Below are 17,480 nucleotides of genomic sequence, written 5' to 3' on the forward strand. Positions count from 1 at the left end.
GGGCAATTGATGTTGTGATTTAAGAAAATGTAATAAAATTCACTTGAAATTAAAGTATATCGGCCCTATAAGGGGGCGGGATATGCAACACAGGGGATTCTTCTTCTTCATCTCTCTCTTATATCTCTGACTAGAGCTATAGAAAATTTGAGGCCTCATTCGCCCAGTTTGTGAAGCTGGAGTGACAAAGACTGTTGGAAGCCATTGGAGGCCATCTGTTTTCTTTGTGCAGACTGTGTCAGTGCATACTATAATGTGAAACTGTAACTCATTGCATCAACGTCTTTGCACCAATGTCACTGAGACGATCCTTGCTGATTAGATTAGACAAAATTGGAGTGACCCCTTGGGGAACATTTGTGGCACTCACAAACGAGACACAGATATAAACACAAGAGACATAATTTAATGATTGAAACAAAAAGTCCATCAAAGCTATATTTAGAGAAGCGGCATCTGTAGCTGTGAAGTTGTGATGGGTATGGAGGAACGTACGCTGTGAGGTAATGACTGAGATTCAGACTCTTGAGCTTGAAAAGGAGGCAACTGGATTTCTTTACATGTTTGAAGACATTTTGAAGACATCTAAAAAGTTTCTTCAGTTCTAAAACAAGTGGCAGAGAGTCCCAGGTAATAAACCCTTAAAAGGTGTCCTGACCCTCTTGGATAAGAGGTTAAATGTGTTCAAAAACCTAGAGAAGGACAGTTGCCTTCTTTTTAGGCTCTCAAGACTGCCATGGCCTGGATGACTGAGAGCCTACACAGACATTCGGGCTTGGCAAACATGCAGCTCAAAGAATAAGCAAATGTTAAGAAGCATACACTGAATCCTGTTATCTGTGTTGTGCTGTAGTATCTGTAGGTGGCACGTTCTATAGGATTATCAGCTGAGAGATTATGTAACAAACTGGGAGCCTCAGATCAGAAAATGCCTGGGGACATAGGTCTGTAACTGAAAAACTTCATGGCTTTCCTGCTTAGTTAGTGCTCACATGTCTAGGGCAGCGCCTAGAGCTTTGAATTCAACAGCAGAAGATCTGGTTCACTGCTTGCTCAGTAATAAAAGGCTAGAGTGCATAAGCTGACCCCAGGGTCTGATGATCTCATTCAGCTAACTTCATTTTAGTCTTTTGATAGTGTGCTAATAACTTGTTTTGGAGCAAGTTAGTCATAGAGATATAAAATCATTCATCAGTCTCCAGTTATACTCTAATAATTTAGTTAAGCTGTTATTGTTGCATTTTTTGGTTTTGTTTATTTTGTCTACTGAATGTCAAACAAGTCTGATGCATGTTTTATCCAGAAGCTTTCATCCAGGAGTCAATTTGAGGGGATGAGTTACAGGCATGCTTTTTCTCTGCCTTTAAATCCCTAATGAAACCTGGCAACGTGGGCTGCAGCTGGTCTGCAAAGTGCAGATTTCTCAGAAACGGGAGGCATATGCAGTGTGGAGCAGTGGCAACAGTTTTACAGTGTTGTTGAGGCACAGCAGGGCAAAAGCTGTTTGCAAAAAGATGTCAATCATCGCCCGAGTTGTTCTTATATATTTGTCATGCTCATTGTGAACATGTATGAACTCAGTCGGGAAGTTGCTTGACAGTTTGCTGCTAATTTAATCTTTCCATCACCAGTGCTGCAGCAGACTTCCTGCAGAGAACCACTGCAGGGCATGCCCAGGTCAGCATGCAGGTCCAGAGACTGATTACTCAGCTCTCTGGAGCTCAGCCACGTGCAGCTCCACCCTCCTTCAGCTTCTCCTCATCGTCAAGCACCCATCTGATTATCTCTGTCTTGTCAGCGATGCCTTCCCTGCATGTGGCTGGCTGTGACCCTGCAGAAAGATAAAAGCTCCCTCTGTTCTGCACTTTCAGTACCGAATCTCAGCAGCAGGTCATTATGCTGAACACCATCGCTCCCAGCCAGGCGCTGCGCTGTCAGACACGAGAATTAGGGCAGCAAAATGTAAAAGCGGGATCTCTCTGAGGTAGTAAAAGTTGTTGGAAGTGTTTTTATGTGTGTTAAGGTGCAAACAGACTGTAGAGTTCATCTTATTATTTTTTCAAACCCACGTTGTGCAGCATAGTTAGAATAAACTGGACTTACAGCCTGAAAATGTGATGAAAGTATTTTGTTTTAATAAAGCTTATGTTTGCAGGCCATTTTAGATGTTTACAGTAGCTATAAGGATAGACAATATAAAACATTTTAATATGATAGCAGGCAGAAAAAATCCACTCTTAAATTCTGGTAACAAAATATTTGGCACATGTTGATAATCAGTCTTTAACAGGAAACAAAATCAACATGCCTCACGTGCTTCCCTGTCGCTGTGTGAGGAGGACCTGCCTGAGCTAAAGTCACTAAAAGAGAAAACTCTCCAAACAACTCGACTCCTCTTTGGGTCACAAGTTATTTTGGAGTCTCTGGGCTCTTTTTTTAATCCTCCAGGTTGGTGTTTTTTTTGCCATCATTAACTTAGTGTTTTAAAAACAGGTGTAAAAGAGAAAAACTACATACTCACGGGATATAATCATGAGTCTATTCCAGATTACCTTCATTTATGTTTATTCTGTGAACATAATTTATAAAACGGAGTTAATGTTTTATTCATTTTGACCTGACAGTAGCGACCGAGAGAATATAGTTACCAGGAACTGGAACCAAGGTCTTTTTGCAAGCAGAGTCCTGTATGCCTTTAAAAAGTATGTAGGCTTAAAGCATCTCCAAGTTGTCTTGGATGGAGAAGGTACCTCCATCTTTTATATTTTCTTAGCAACAAAGCCTTAATAAGCTGTTGGATGAAAACTTGATGAGAGTGAAATCCATCTTTTCTGCAACTGTCTGCAAGAAAGTCTATAATAATTCACGATCATAATAATAATAATAATAATAATAATAATGCAGCTTTTTTCTTGTAACGGCAGGTAAGCAGAACAGATTGAGTCAGTAGGCGGATGATGTAACAAAGTTATGGAGTCTAATTACAGTGTTAATGTTTAATTTGTGTTTTTGTTGATCTGGAACGGGAATTTAATCTCATGTGGTTATACCAGGGGTGGGCAACTCCAGGGTTCGAGGGCCGGTGTCCTGCAGGTTTTAGATGTCACCCCGGGTCTACACACCTGAATCAAATGATTAGTCCATTACCAGGCGCCTGGAGAACTTCAAGACATGTTGAGGAGGTAATTTAGCCATTTAAATCAGCGGTGTTTGACCAAGGACACATCTAAAACCTGCAGGACACCGTCACTTGAGGCCCGGGGTTGCCTACCTTTGGGTTATACCATAGTCTAGTGTTTTCACTCAACATAAATTGTTGTTGATCTTGTTGTTCCCTTCACCTGAAGGATGAACTGGTTAGATTTTGGTAATCAAGGTCACTGTGACCTCACCTCCAGCCCTAACATCTGTATCATTTCTGAAAGCTCAGTATGTCAGGAACACTTTCAGGGATTTTCTTTACATTTGGCACAAACATGTACTTGGGGGTGACGGGTGGTTTATTATAGTCCTCCACCTGTTACCAGGTTACCATGTTGTGTGTCTGACAGCTGAATCTGGCACAACTGTGTTATTCTGGGTTTGTGTGGTTGCTTAGAGACCTTGGGGGTTTTGGACAGATTAAGAAAAAGTCCACAGAATAATGCTCTGCAGCATGTAATTATGATTCACTACATTTTGCCCAGTTTGTATTCCTGTAAAAATGTTTTCTCTTTTTCATGCTCTTGTCTTACTCACACAGACACAGTGGCTCAGCTGATCCCTGACGCAGACTCGCCTCTCTACGATCGTGTGCAGCAGTACCGTCAGCTACTGGATGGTCTGCCCATGGATGCGTACACACATGGCTGCATCCTTCATCCAGAGCTCACGACTGACTCTATGATCCCAAAGTACGCCACAGCAGAAATACGTAGTAAGTGAAGCCAGCTCACTGCACTGCGGAGGCACGAATGCTCGTATTTTAGCATCTTTGGGAATTACAAAACAGCTTGTGTTACTTAGAGAATGGTTTTTGGGTTGTTTATTTTGCAAACATAGTGTAAGGTCAATAGAAGAAATAAAGGATCCCTTTTAATCAAATGCATTTTTATTGTATTTTGAGATGTCTATAAACATTCCTATAGCTCTTGACAGTTAGATTGCCTCCCTGCTTTGTGAGTGCAGATTTGATTTTCTTGTGAATAACAAATTTATTCAGTGTTAGAAAAGTTCAGGTTCCTCCAATATTTAAGATGTAAGAAATAAGAAGCATTGTTTCAAATTTTCAAGTAAGTTTTTTATTTTTTGTTTTCACATCAGTTTTGATTCAGTTAATTTTAACAGATTAAGTAAATACCTTTACAACAGCAGTCCCCAACCCCCAGGCCTCGGACCGGTACTGGTCCGTGAGTCATTTGGTACTGGGCCGCGAGAGGTGAGGCTCAGGTGTGAAATGTGTAGTTTTCAGGGTTTTTATTGGTTTTCAGCATTATTTTGTTATCGTTTTGATCGTTAACTCGGTTTTCCTGAGTTTTTTCACGTGTGTTATGAATAAATCTTTTTTTTTTTTCGGTACCGGTACTAGTTTTATTTTGTTGTATTTATCTGCAACACCTTAAAGGCCGGTCCGTGAAAATATTGTCGGGCATAAACCGGTCCGTGGCGCAAAAACGGTTGGGGACCGCTGCTTTACAAGACAGTTGATAGCTAGATCAGCTGTTTTCATCTGTGTTACGTCAGCTGACCTTCTGCTGCTTCTGTAGCCGCTTATTTAAAGGACAAACATACATCACAAAGACTGACCTGCGTTTAATTCAGAACTATAGAAGAGGTAAATCTCAAGCTACATCCTGAAAGTTCACAAAGAGATTTAAAATAAACGAACAAAAACAAACAGGAAAGAAGTGCAGATTTAATGAAATGTGCAAAAATAAATGGAAATACAGGATGTTGTTTGAGGTAAAAAACAACTCTATAACCGGAAAGTCAAAACCATCTTTATCTTCATTATGCTCTGACCTCTCTGAGGCAAGCTTTTGTGTAATGTCTTGAAGTAATTGTCAGAAACAGTTCTTCAGGCTTCCCGAAGGAGATTCAAGTTCTTCTTAGGAGCTTCCTTTTCTTCCAATATCTGTCAAGATGATCCCATTACTTCAGTAACTTTAATCTGAAAAGAAAACATTTATCAAATTTGACTAAAGGACAGACGCAGCTCTCTGTCCATTCAGGTCAGTTATGTGAAAAAGCCAAAATAGCTTTAACCGACCAAACCTTTGTTCCCCAAAAAAGGTACAATATGAAGACTGTCTGATCTCCTCACGAAAAACTGAGCAAGACTTCAGGGTCTTTCCAGAAACAGGATGATTTGCAAATTTTAGCAACTGAGTCCACTCGAGTGTGTGTAGCACAAAGGCACGCAGTGTCCATAGAATCACAGTGTTCACTGACTCCGTTTAATTTAATGTGACAGAGGGCTCTGCTCCATTTCACAATGCATGTTCACACACGTTTAATATCTGAATAGATACATGTGGGTCTGCAGGTGTGTGTGTCTGTGTGTGTGGTGAGTTAATGATATATTTTTGTCCCTTTTGTTATTTCTAAGATATTACATTTATCAATTAATACAGAGTGAAAAGGTCAAATTATAAAAAAAGGCTCCACAATAAAAGCAAAAATGCTTCCTTCTAGAGTTTGAATGAAAACAACAGAATTTCAATGAAAACAACAGAATTTGAGAACAAACAATGGAATTTGAATGAAAACAACAGAATTTGAATTAAAAGAACAGAATTTGATCAAAAACCAAAGAATTTGCATGAAAACAATGGAATTTGGGAACAAACAATGGAATTTGAATGAAAACAATGGAATTTGAATGAAAACAATGGAATTTGAATGAAAAGAACAGAATTTGAATGAAAACAACGGAATTTGAGAACAAACAATGGAATTTGAATGAAAACAACGGAATTTGAATGAAAACAACAGAATTAAAATGAAAATGTCGGAATTTGAATGAAAACAACAGAATTTGAATTAAAAGAACAGAATTTGATCAAAAACCAAAGAATTTGCATGAAAACAACGGAATTTTGGAACAAACAATGGAATTTGAATGAAAACAATGGAATTTGAATGAAAACAACGGAATTTTGGAACAAACAATGGAATTTGAATGAAAACAATGGAATTTGAATGAAAAGAACAGAATTTGAATGAAAACAACGGAATTTGAATGAAAACAATGGAAGTTTAAAACAAACAACAGAATTAGAATGAAAACAACAGAATTAAAATGAAAATGTCGGAATTTGAACGAAAACAACAGAATTTGAGAACAAACAATGGAATTTGAACGAAAACAATGGAATTTGAATGAAAACAACAGATTTTGATCAAAAACAAAAGAATTTGCATGAAAACAACACAATTTGAACAAAAACAACGGAATTAGAATGAAAACAACGGAATTTGAAAACAAACAATGGAATTTGAATGAAAACAACGGAGTTAGAATGTACAGAACAGAGTTTGAATGAAAGCAACAGAATTCTACAACGAACAATAGAATTTGAATAAAAAGAGTAGAATTAGAATGAAAACAACGGCATTTAAATGAAAACAACGGAATTTCAATGAAATGAACAAAATTAGAATGAAAACGACGGAATTTGAGAACAAACAAAAGAATTTGCATGAAAACAACAGAATTAGAATGGAAACAACGGAATTTGAATGAAAACAAAATTTGAATGAAAAGAACAGAATTTGATCAAAAACCAAAGAATTTGCATGAAATCAACAGAATTTGAATGAAAACAACGGAATTAGAATGTATAGAACAGAGTTTGAATGAAAGCAACAGAATTCTAAAACAAACAATAGAATTTGAATAAAAAGAGTAGAATTAGAATGAAAACAACGGAATTTCAATGAAAAGAATGGAATTAGAATGAAATGAATAGAATTTGAATGAAAACAACGAAATTAGAATGAACAGACCAGAATTTGAATCAAAACAATGGAATTAGAATGAAAAGAACATAATTTGAATGAAAACAATGGAATTTGAATGAAAACAATGGAAGTTTAAAACAAACAACAGAATTAGGGATAGCCTTAAGTGGTAAGCATTCAACAAGGTGCTAGAAACATTCTCTCATCCCAACTGGTCGCAGCAGATGGCCGCCCCTCCCTGAGCCTGGTTCTGTCAAAGGTTTGTTCCTGTAAGAGGGGAGTTTTTCCTTCCCACTGTCGCCAAAGTGCTTGCTCATAGGGGATCATATGATTGTTCCTAAAATAAATGCAAATTCATGATGTGAGTCCCCTGCTCCGTCACATCTCAAAGGTGCTCCATTGGACTGAGATCTGCTCACTCTGGAATACAGTTACACTTATTATCAGTGTTGTTCAAGTTACTTGAAAAAAGTAATCAGTAACTAATTACTGATTACTTCCCCAAAAAAGTAAACCTGTTACTTTACTGATTACTTATTTTCAAAAGTAATAAATTACTTAGTTAATTAGTTACTTTTTAAAAACACAATTTACAACCTGAATAGGCGATAAAGCGATAGATCTTTCAGCCCAATTCTACTTTTTCTGCATAATCCATCATACAAAAATTTATCAAATGGAAAAGTCTCTTTTTTTAAACTTGTTTTATCAGTTTTAATTTTTTAACTTTATGCATCAAGCAAAAAATGAAATTATATGCACCATTCTCTGACTTGAAGAAATTAGTTTAACATTTAAACCTATTTTCTGCACATTCCATGTGTTACATGTAACGCGTTACTGTCCATCTCTGCTTATTATGAACTCATGAACTTAACTTAATATGCATGAAGCCACTGCACTCTGTGTATACTCTGGTTATGAATGGATGGATATGGTCAGCAACAATACTCAGAAAGGCTTGGTATTTAAATTTGGTACTAAAGAGCCCACAGTATACCAAGAAAATAACACCCACATCATTGCACCACCAGCAACTGAACTGTTAATACAAGGCAAGATGGATCAGTGTTTTCACGTTTACACCAAATTTTTACCCTATTGTCCAAATCTTGCAGCAGAAATCAAAACACATAAGTCCAGGAAACATTTTGCCAGTCCAATTCTGGTGAAGCCATGTGAATTGTATCCTCAAATTCTTGTTCTTGGCTCACATGAGCAGGGCCAGGTGTGGTCTTCTTCTGCTGCTGCCCATCTGCTTCAAAGTTTGATACATTCTGTGTTCAGAGGTGGTCTTATGCATACCGTGGTGTTAACAAGTGGTTATTTGAGTTTCTTTTGCCTTCCTATCAGCTCAAAGTCGTCTTCGTAAACACCGGAGATGGTTGCGTGGGAATATTTAGGTAGATCATTGGCACAACCATGCAATGTTCAAAGTCACTTAAAACACCTTTTGTCCCCATTCTGATGCTCAGTTTGAACTTCAGCGGTGATTTTGATGAGGAGTTAAACAGGGGTACCCACTGAAGTGTATACTGGGCCCTCATTGGTGAAAAAAGTGTCCCATGTTTGTCCCTAGTGCTCATCCCTGAGGTAAAGAAAGTTTTCTTGTGGATTGACAGGATGAAAGGTAGATGCTATTTTGGTTTTGTCATCTTTTCTCGACTACTTTCTTCTTTTAAAGATATAAAAACTTTTCAGTGCTTTTAACTCGCTATATTGAACACTGTCACACACTCAGCGTGACTCAGCTTCAGCTCTGGTACCAAAGAGACTCCTACGACGAAAACCACATGCATTTTGAATGCAAAGCAATTCATCTTCCTTGCAGCATTTTCCACATCATTGGTAAAACAAATCCCAGGTTTTTATGTGCACAGCGTGATTAGCATACTGTGTAATTTGATGCTACTCAATACCAAAAACCCTTAACACAGCACTTTGTAGTGATGCCAGGTTTTTAACGGCAGATATTAGACCTCCCAGCCTGAACTGTGGTGCTCTTCACATCAGGTAATGGCCTTGTCATGTAAATCAGAGCAACAGGCTGGATGAGATATAAAAGAAAGTCTGCAGGAGAATTAATCATCCAGTGAAATCCTGACCAGTCTGTGATGGACCTGCAAAATCAACTTTAAGGAGTATTTCATTGAACGCATCGGTGTTCTCTGTGCGGTAAACTTTGGTTTGGATGATTATGATTCAGACTGAAGGGACAGTTCAGACACAAACATTTTTATCTTTCTGGGTTCATCTTGTCATCATCATTCCAGCAGACTCATGGAAAATATGCAAAAAATAGGCCGCGTCACAGGTTTGCAGCTAAAGTAAAGACTGACAAAATATTAGAAGACTAAAAGATTCTGCATCCTGGCCAAGTTCTTCATCTTTATTATTAACAATTCCCCAAAAAACAACAAACTCAGTAATGTGTCAGTCTATCGTATGAATTTTTCCATCTTCCTGCTTAACTCTGAAGAAGTAAAACTTCAAAGGTTTGACTTTTATTTTGTAAAAACAGAATCTCAGAGCACAGTTGTACACTGTTTTTGGCAAATGTTACACTAAATGTCATTACTAACTACACTTGTTAGTATTGTATGTGGATTTGGCTAAAAATATAAACTTCAGTGTCCAAGTACATAATACAATCACCGTGTTATTGCAGGGACTTTACCTTGCAATATCAAGTACATTGAAGCAACTGTTGTGATTTGTGCTACATAAATAAAATTGAATTGAATTAATGGTGCCTGCGCTGAACTACACCTGCCTCTGTTTGTTCTGTTAGTTTACCAAACTGCCTTAATTAGGTCACAAAATGCATAAAAATGCTTTTGTAATTAAAGGTTTATATCTGGTATGCCTTAAAAACTTGTTTTAGCTGCATGTTTTTTTATTATTCAAGTGATCTTTGAGTTGGAAATCATAAAACTACCTGAGTAGAGCTAAATCAAGTAGGTTAAACACTAAGACAAAACATCAATCTTTTACTTTGACTCATCATTAGTTACCCAGATGGCAAAAAGAAGGGTAACAAAAAAACAACACAGATGAGTGGATTCATGCCATTCAGACCAGAGAAACAAAATGAAAACAGCTTCTATTAAAAGTGTAGTACAGTAAAAGCCATACTGGACTGTGCTAGGTAACAAAAACAAATTTAATCCTGGACTCGCCTGTCTTCCTGTCCACAGCAGTAGTTAAAGAACAAAACAAAACAATCAGAACTGAAGAAGCTTCTCGGATGAGAGGTGAAACGCCTTCAAGCAACTTAAAGAAGTCCAGACGCTTTTTTTTTTTGCAAGCTCCTTTGAAAACAAAACAAAAAAAATAGTATCTCTAACAAAAGAAGTTATGTGAATGTGAGCAGATATTATCTGCCTGACTGACTGTTAATGTTGTAATATCATACCTGGATAGAAAAACACACAGTGGAAAACTATCAGTCATGTTCTGGCCTCCTCAGAGTCCAGACCTCAACATTATTTAAGCAGTTTGGGCTCATCTCGACAGAGAATAGACTAAAAGGCACCCAAAATCCATAGAAGTCTTTTGTGAACATGATTCTACCAAATATTGAGGTTTGGTTCAATTGTGCAAACTATTTTTTAGCCTTATATACTGTGTTATATTTACCCAATGAAAGAAATGAGAGGTGGCTCAAGTGTTTTGCACAGTGCTGTACGTTAGCAATATAAAAAATTATAGTGCACCACGGACACATCTTATGTCCTTGATGACGTAAATAAAAACAATATGTGTAACAGCTGATGACACAAGCTTCTTCCTCTGCCCTCGGGAGACTGAATGGAGCTCAGATGGGAATAAGCTTTGTATTGTCAGACATCCCCTTGGAGATTAAACACACTGGACTCTGGCGTATTTGCTTTTAGTAAAATATGCCAGGCAGACAGCACAGTGTCTAAATATTATTCAAAGTGTTTTTTTCCCCTTCCTGAACAACAGAGGACACAGTTAATGTGAATGCATGCACTGTGTTTGTGTGTAACTTCAGGACATCTGGCCAACGCTGCGACAGAGCTGATGAAGCTGGACCATGAGGAGCCTCAGCTGACAGAACCGTACCTCTCCAAACAGAAGAAGCTAATGGTGAACCCGTGTTTTCATTAACGTTAACATTTAACTTTTAAGTGTCCTTCACAACTACAGATTTCATTAATATACACTTCAGAAGTGAAGACTTAAGATGACTTTCAGGGTGTGATTCATATACTGCAATTCATAGGAGTTCATTTGCATAAGTTTCAGGGCCTTTAATCCATTAAATGATGCATTAAAATTAAATAAATTTCTCACTTATTGTAAGAATTAATAGCTTAGTGTATTGTACATTTTTAAATTGTTGTTATCCCTTCAAGAAATTATAGAGCACATAGAAAATCCATTAAATCCTCTAAATGTGTAATACATTTATACTTATTTAGGGCAGCTGCCTGAATTAGCATCTTAAACTGATGTATTAATATCCTTCATGGGTACAAAGTGAAGGTTATCACACAGGAAACACCCTGTAAGATTAGCTTCATCGAGTGAAACCCTTAAAATTTTAAATCCTGAATAAAAATATACTTATTTTGAATTACATATATTTGAGACCCCTGAACGGGAATGTAACGAGTATGATTTTTATGTATTTAATGCTTTTTTGGGGGGACAAACAGTTTAAGTCTCTATTAAACTGACAGGTATTGCGTCATTTATGATCAGAGAAGAAATCCTGACTTTTCCTTCAGTGCCGTTAGTTTTCCTATTTGTGGCTTTGAGTGAAATATCTTTAGAGCTACTGGATGTGACATATAGTTAAAGTGCTTTAAATGTTTTTTAAGACTAATTCTATGTAAATACAAGTACACTGCAATTACTTTAGATTATTATGACAGTTTTAAACAGATTCCATGCCCCCCATAGAATAATTCATATTAAGGTTATTTGTATTTTTTGTAAGCAATAAAAAGCAGTTTAGGCGTTTGGCTTTAGCATTTAACTAGATACATATTTTTGGCTGAAATAATGTTCTGAGATGTTTTTTATTTTTCTATAAGTTTTTTCTTTTCTTCCAAAAAATGTTTTTAAAGGCTGAATAAATCTCTGCAAAGTATTCCAAAAATGTTTAGTGAAAATGTTGCTTTTGATGTTGTTTTTGGAGTGAGCGGAGCTTTCCCTGTTTAACTTTGGTTGAGGCAGATAGTCAGACTGGTTAACAGAGTAGGACAACCACACACTGTCACATCCACACCTATGGCCATTTTAAAGCCACCAGTTAACGTGATTTGCACTGAACTGTGGGAGGAAGCCACAGTACTCGAATGGAACCTGTGCAGGTACAGCAAGAACATTCAAACTGCACACAGAACGGCTCCAGCTGATCAGCATATAAAAGAACCAGGAAAGTTCTTGCTTTGCTGTCGCAGTGCTAGCACTAGCTGTTTCTCACTGCATGTCAAAATATCAAATTTAAAATGTATGTTTTCAGCATTTTAGGCTAAATGTTAAAATGACACATTTTATTTCCTGAAAATATGTGAAACACTTTTAGTGTAGTCTCCAAATTTGATATTTTTCCTCGTGGCATTAGAAATCATTTCACTGCAATGTGTCAATCTATCATAAAACCTGATTTAAATGATATAGTTTATGTTATCCAGTAACATCTGTGACACAGTCTCATAATTTTGCATTCAGAATACCTTTTGTTCAGAAATTGCATTCGAGGAGCATTTTAAAAACCCCGTCATCTCAGACACCAGTGATGTCCTCAAATCAGAATAATGCAGAATACTGTTTTTGTTTTTTATTGTCATAAATATGTATAAGGACATTTTATAACTTGCAACTTAACACCATTCTTTGAACGTTGTTAGGATTTGAAATAGTGCTTCAAATGAATGTTTTCTTAAAGACAGAATTACAAAGTTTATGTAAGGTTTGTTATTTTTATGGGAATGTTCCCTGCTAGCTAAAATTTCAGTGTTATCAAAACTACAAAAAAGTAATTACTGCTGCTTTAACAATTACACCATCTGCAGTTAAAACAGTTTAAATTGAGTCCTGCTAAATAAGAAGCCACGCTTGCCTAAAAGGGGGCTGGGAAAGGCTTGATTTATGTCAACTTATAACAATTTATCACTTGAATTTAACATTAAAACATCAGTTTAATGCGTGCTACTTTTTTACTTGTTTAATTGACAGGCAAAAATCTTGGACCATGATAATGTGAACTACCTGAAGAAAATTCTGGGGGAGTTAGCCATGGTTTTAGATCAAGTGGAAGCTGAACTGGAGAAAAGAAAACTAGAGTATCAAGGTATGTCCAAATGATGAATATCAAAGCACAACCCAGACGTTTTCTATAGTGATGTTATCGCATTCTTTGCTTCGCAGGCCAAAAGTGTGAGTTGTGGCTTTGTGGACCTGAATTTACACTAGCTGACATCTGCCTCGGAGCCTTGTTGCACAGGCTCAAGTTCTTGGGACTTTCTAAGAAATACTGGGAGGACGGCAGCCGGCCCAACCTGCAGTCCTTTTTTGTGCGTGTGCAAAAACGCTACGCTTTTCGAAAGGTCTTGGGTGACATCCACACGACCCTCCTGTCGGCAGTCCTACCCAACGCCTTCCGGATGGTAAAAAAGAAGCCGCCGTCCTTCTTCGGGGCCTCTTTTCTCATGGGTTCACTGGGCGGGATGGGCTACTTTGCCTACTGGTATTTAAAAAAGAAATACATGTAGTGAATGCCCACTTGTTGTGTTATATGTCTGTGTATTTGTGTGATGTTTAAACTTTTCTGTAATGTTTTATGACTGCAGGAAAACATAATGAATCTATATAGAGAACACTATTACTTACCTGGGTGAACAAAGAAATATTAAAACATTCCATAATAAGAAATTCTTAACAGCACATTTTCTGGTAATCAAGGCCTTCGTTAAAGTTTAATTACTGGAAACTTGCAGCTCTTGTGCATGCAAGTCCTCATTTAACTTTTGTTGAAGGCATGCATCAGGTCCACCTACACTGAAATCTTAAAGTGAAAAAAACCCCCAGATAAAACTTTAAACACAACAACAACAACAGGGGTTAACTGACCTTCGCATGCCACTATTATAGTCACTACTCATACCTGCTCCTCACTCCTCCATCTACCTGAGGTATAACCAGTAAAACCACAGGGACATGTACATGACGATTACTTTCTGAAAAGTGCTGTGCTGCCAGAAACTGCCACATGTAATGATGAAAGGATGGAGGCAAACTTTAAAGGTATGCTTTGACATTTTGGGAAATGTGCTTATTGGCTTTATTGATGAGGCGTGGATGAGAAGATCGATACTACTCTTTGTGTAGGTGTTAAATATGAAGCTACAGGCCAAGAGGGTGATTAGCTTAGTTTAAACACTGAAAACAAGCAAAACAGCCGCTCTGTCACAGAAATGTGAATACCAGCATCAGCTAGGTATAGAACGTGATTTTCACTTAAACAGCATGAAACAGAAGCCAACACCAGTAAATGCCTTTGTCTCATTTAAATATGAAAAACATAATTATGCTTCACTATTAACATACTAGGTCTAATCAAATTATCACACTTAGCTTGTGATAATTCAGTGAAATTGTCACACTCCACGTGTAATTTGATTAAACACAAACACATTAGCTATATTTTGCAATATGCCGGCGTGGGGACAGTAGAATCTGATATATTAAAACTAAGAAGATAATTAGGATAATGATGGAAGGCGCGCTTCAGTCAATATTGTGCTTAAGTGGTGCAAATCACTTAACACATTTCTAATGAATTAAACTGCCACTCCACTTTGGGTGGCATGACATTGCGGTGTGGTGGTTTGCACTGTTGACTGGGAGCACTCACTATGTGCTGGGTTTTTCTTTCAGCAGCTCCATAGATGTTCACGTTGGGTTAATTTTTGCTTCTAAATTGGCCATAGGTGTGGATGTGAGTAAGACAAAGTGAAAATGTGAATGTTTGGTTTGTAGTGGAAATGCTTTGAATGGTCCAGTCAGGCTGTGTCGGTTCCACTTTACCTGGTTGTTAGCCCTATTTTTTAATCTCAAGTAGAGTATCAAACATACATAAAGTGTGTCACATTACAAGATATGAATATCTTCCAGTGTCACAACGAATCAGAAAGGGGAAAGGTTAAAAAAGAAAGTTTAAAAACAAGAGCAGAAGAAGAAATCTGCTTTTGTCTATTTGTGTTTCTTTTGGGGGACTAAACCTTGCTCCTGATAGAAGCATGTTAGGGAAACTAAAGGTGCAAAACAGTGTGTAAGTCTTTGAAAAGACCGTCATTTCATGCAAATGTTTCCAGTCTTAATGCTGAGCTAAGCAGCTGTAGCAGCTTCATGATCATGCACACAATAAAAGCAGTACCCATCTTCTCATCTAACCCTCAGAAATAAAGTGGAAAAATCTCCCAAACTATAAAAGTGCTCCTTTAACTTATTGTACACCCAATATGTAATAACACACAGAGACATGCACACGTGTGTCCAGAGTCAGTTTATTTAGAGCACCACAGATCACACAGCACACAGTGGTCCACTGTCACTATCTTGTCGCTGAGCAGAGGAAAATCTGGGTGTTTGAAAAGTTACACTTGGCTCTACTGATAGCAAAATAATAAATTCTGCATCTATGGCACAATAGTGATGACTTAGGGTTAGGATGTATGTTTCATTGCATGGGTTACTTTCATATTGTGTACACTGAGGGGTTTTTTTGTGGCCCAGAGGCAGAATTTATGACATGACTAAGCCACAGATTTCTAAATATTCAGTTGGTAACTGTAACCTTTGAATCACCTGCACTGCACCGCGTCTGAGACGGTCCCTCAGCAATACTGAGCAAGAAAAAACGCACTGGAATTCACTGCTGTTTGTTTGTCTCTGCTGACTTCCTCCTGACAGATGCAAGATTGTTTTTAACAGATAGATATTTTTAATTACACACGGTCGCATTTATTTTACCATGCTTAATTTTTAATGAGCTTAAAGGTTAAACAACGGGAACGAGGGAAGGAAAAAGCTGACTCATCTGAAGGCTTAAGGAGCATGATGGTGAGAAACAGAGAGCCTTCCCAGCAGTCTCGTTGTTTCTTAATGCAGTTTATTTTTCTTACTCCACATTAAGTTAACCCTTGACGGGAACCACTTTGTGTTTCTTTACCAGATGTCTGTGCTTTTTAAAAAAAAACCATGTTATCATGTGCGCTCTTTGGGTTTAACTCATTGTTGTGAGGTGCTGGCTGGAGTTGTAAGCTGCTTTTGCTTTTTCTTGGCTGGTTATTACCGACATTCTTGCAGTAAGAACTCACAGTGCAGCGACTCTTTCTCTCATTATAACTGCTGCTCAAATAACAGAGGTCATGGAGAGTTTTCTACTGTCACACAAACTCACCTGTGCAGGTGGTGATTAGCATCTAACTGCAACAGAAAAGGCTGAACCAAAGACAATGATCAGTACTCCTTTAATATAAGTTTGTTGCTGTTTCATGTCTTGTAGCAGAATCTGTTTTTTTATTAAGAAAACCAAAGTGTACCCAGTTTAATTTTTGATATGGAGAGTGCAGGGCGGCCAGTGAGATCAATAAATCCTTTTTGTCTGAAAAGAAGACATTTGAGATACACATTAAAGTAGACATTAAAGTACTTGATTTCAAGATGTTCAGAAGGGAGGTAAATGAGATTTCCAAAGTTTGAAAGCAAGCAAAAGAGGAGATATGTGTCCAGTTACAAATAAATCAAATAATTAGCTTAACTGTGTTCTCATTTATGTTGAGATTTTCATGCTAAAACGGTTCAATAATTGACACTGTGGGCGAAAATGCCAAGAAACGTCATAACCAGCCAATCACTGTAAACGCTTGGTACATTTTGATTATTGCAAGCACAGCTGTTACGATTCCGCTGCTTCCTCTGACTGAATCGCACTACCCGAGGGGTCGGATCTGTACTTCTTGGATCCAACAAAGATTTCAAGTCGAAAGAATCCCAGTTGTGATTTGTGGCCATTATATTTCACTATAGTATTTTTTTTATTTTTTACTTTTTATTTTTTATATTTCTATATATGCATTTATTTATGGTGCTTTTTATGATGTTTGTTCATAAGCCTTAATTTATTCAGTTGCCATCAATGACCAATAAATAATGAAAATAATTAATGGAACTTTTTTTTGTTGGTTTATTTGGACAAAAACTCAGAGCTTCCTGCACGGAGGAGAAAGTCGATTTTTTTTATATTTGATACATAAATCCCAACAGTAGAAAACTGAAACATTCTTCTGTGATTTACATATTTGTAAGCTTAACAGAACTTTAACAAAATATGACTGGTGTCATTCTATACTTTTCCTCATAGCTCAAAAAAGTCACTCTTTTTACACAAATCTTCTGGCTCCTACTTCCTGTATAAATCAAAAAATATAAAAGTTCAGCTTTTAAAGTGAAATTTATGCTGTGGTTTTTACCAGAGATGTACTGGTGAGTGTTTAAGG

At 37.3% G+C, this 17,480-nt stretch overlaps 1 protein-coding gene across 1 annotated transcript in view; it reads left to right on the plus strand.

The window, feature by feature from the left end:
- gdap1l1 (ganglioside induced differentiation associated protein 1-like 1) overlaps positions 1 to 17,415 on the plus strand; it is a 29,001-nt gene extending 11,586 nt beyond the window's left edge. Inside the window, exons 3-6 of the mRNA XM_026153227.1 lie at positions 3,743 to 3,916; positions 10,961 to 11,055; positions 13,156 to 13,270; positions 13,348 to 17,415. Of these exons, the coding sequence (XP_026009012.1) occupies positions 3,743 to 3,916; positions 10,961 to 11,055; positions 13,156 to 13,270; positions 13,348 to 13,691 (728 nt within the window). The 3' untranslated portion in view covers positions 13,692 to 17,415. The remainder of the gene's footprint in view (positions 1 to 3,742; positions 3,917 to 10,960; positions 11,056 to 13,155; positions 13,271 to 13,347) is intronic.
- The last annotated feature ends 65 nt before the right edge of the window (positions 17,416 to 17,480 follow it).

The sequence above is a fragment of the Astatotilapia calliptera genome, chromosome 20 (assembly GCF_900246225.1).
Source record: "Astatotilapia calliptera chromosome 20, fAstCal1.2, whole genome shotgun sequence".
Lineage (NCBI taxonomy): Eukaryota > Metazoa > Chordata > Actinopteri > Cichliformes > Cichlidae > Astatotilapia > Astatotilapia calliptera.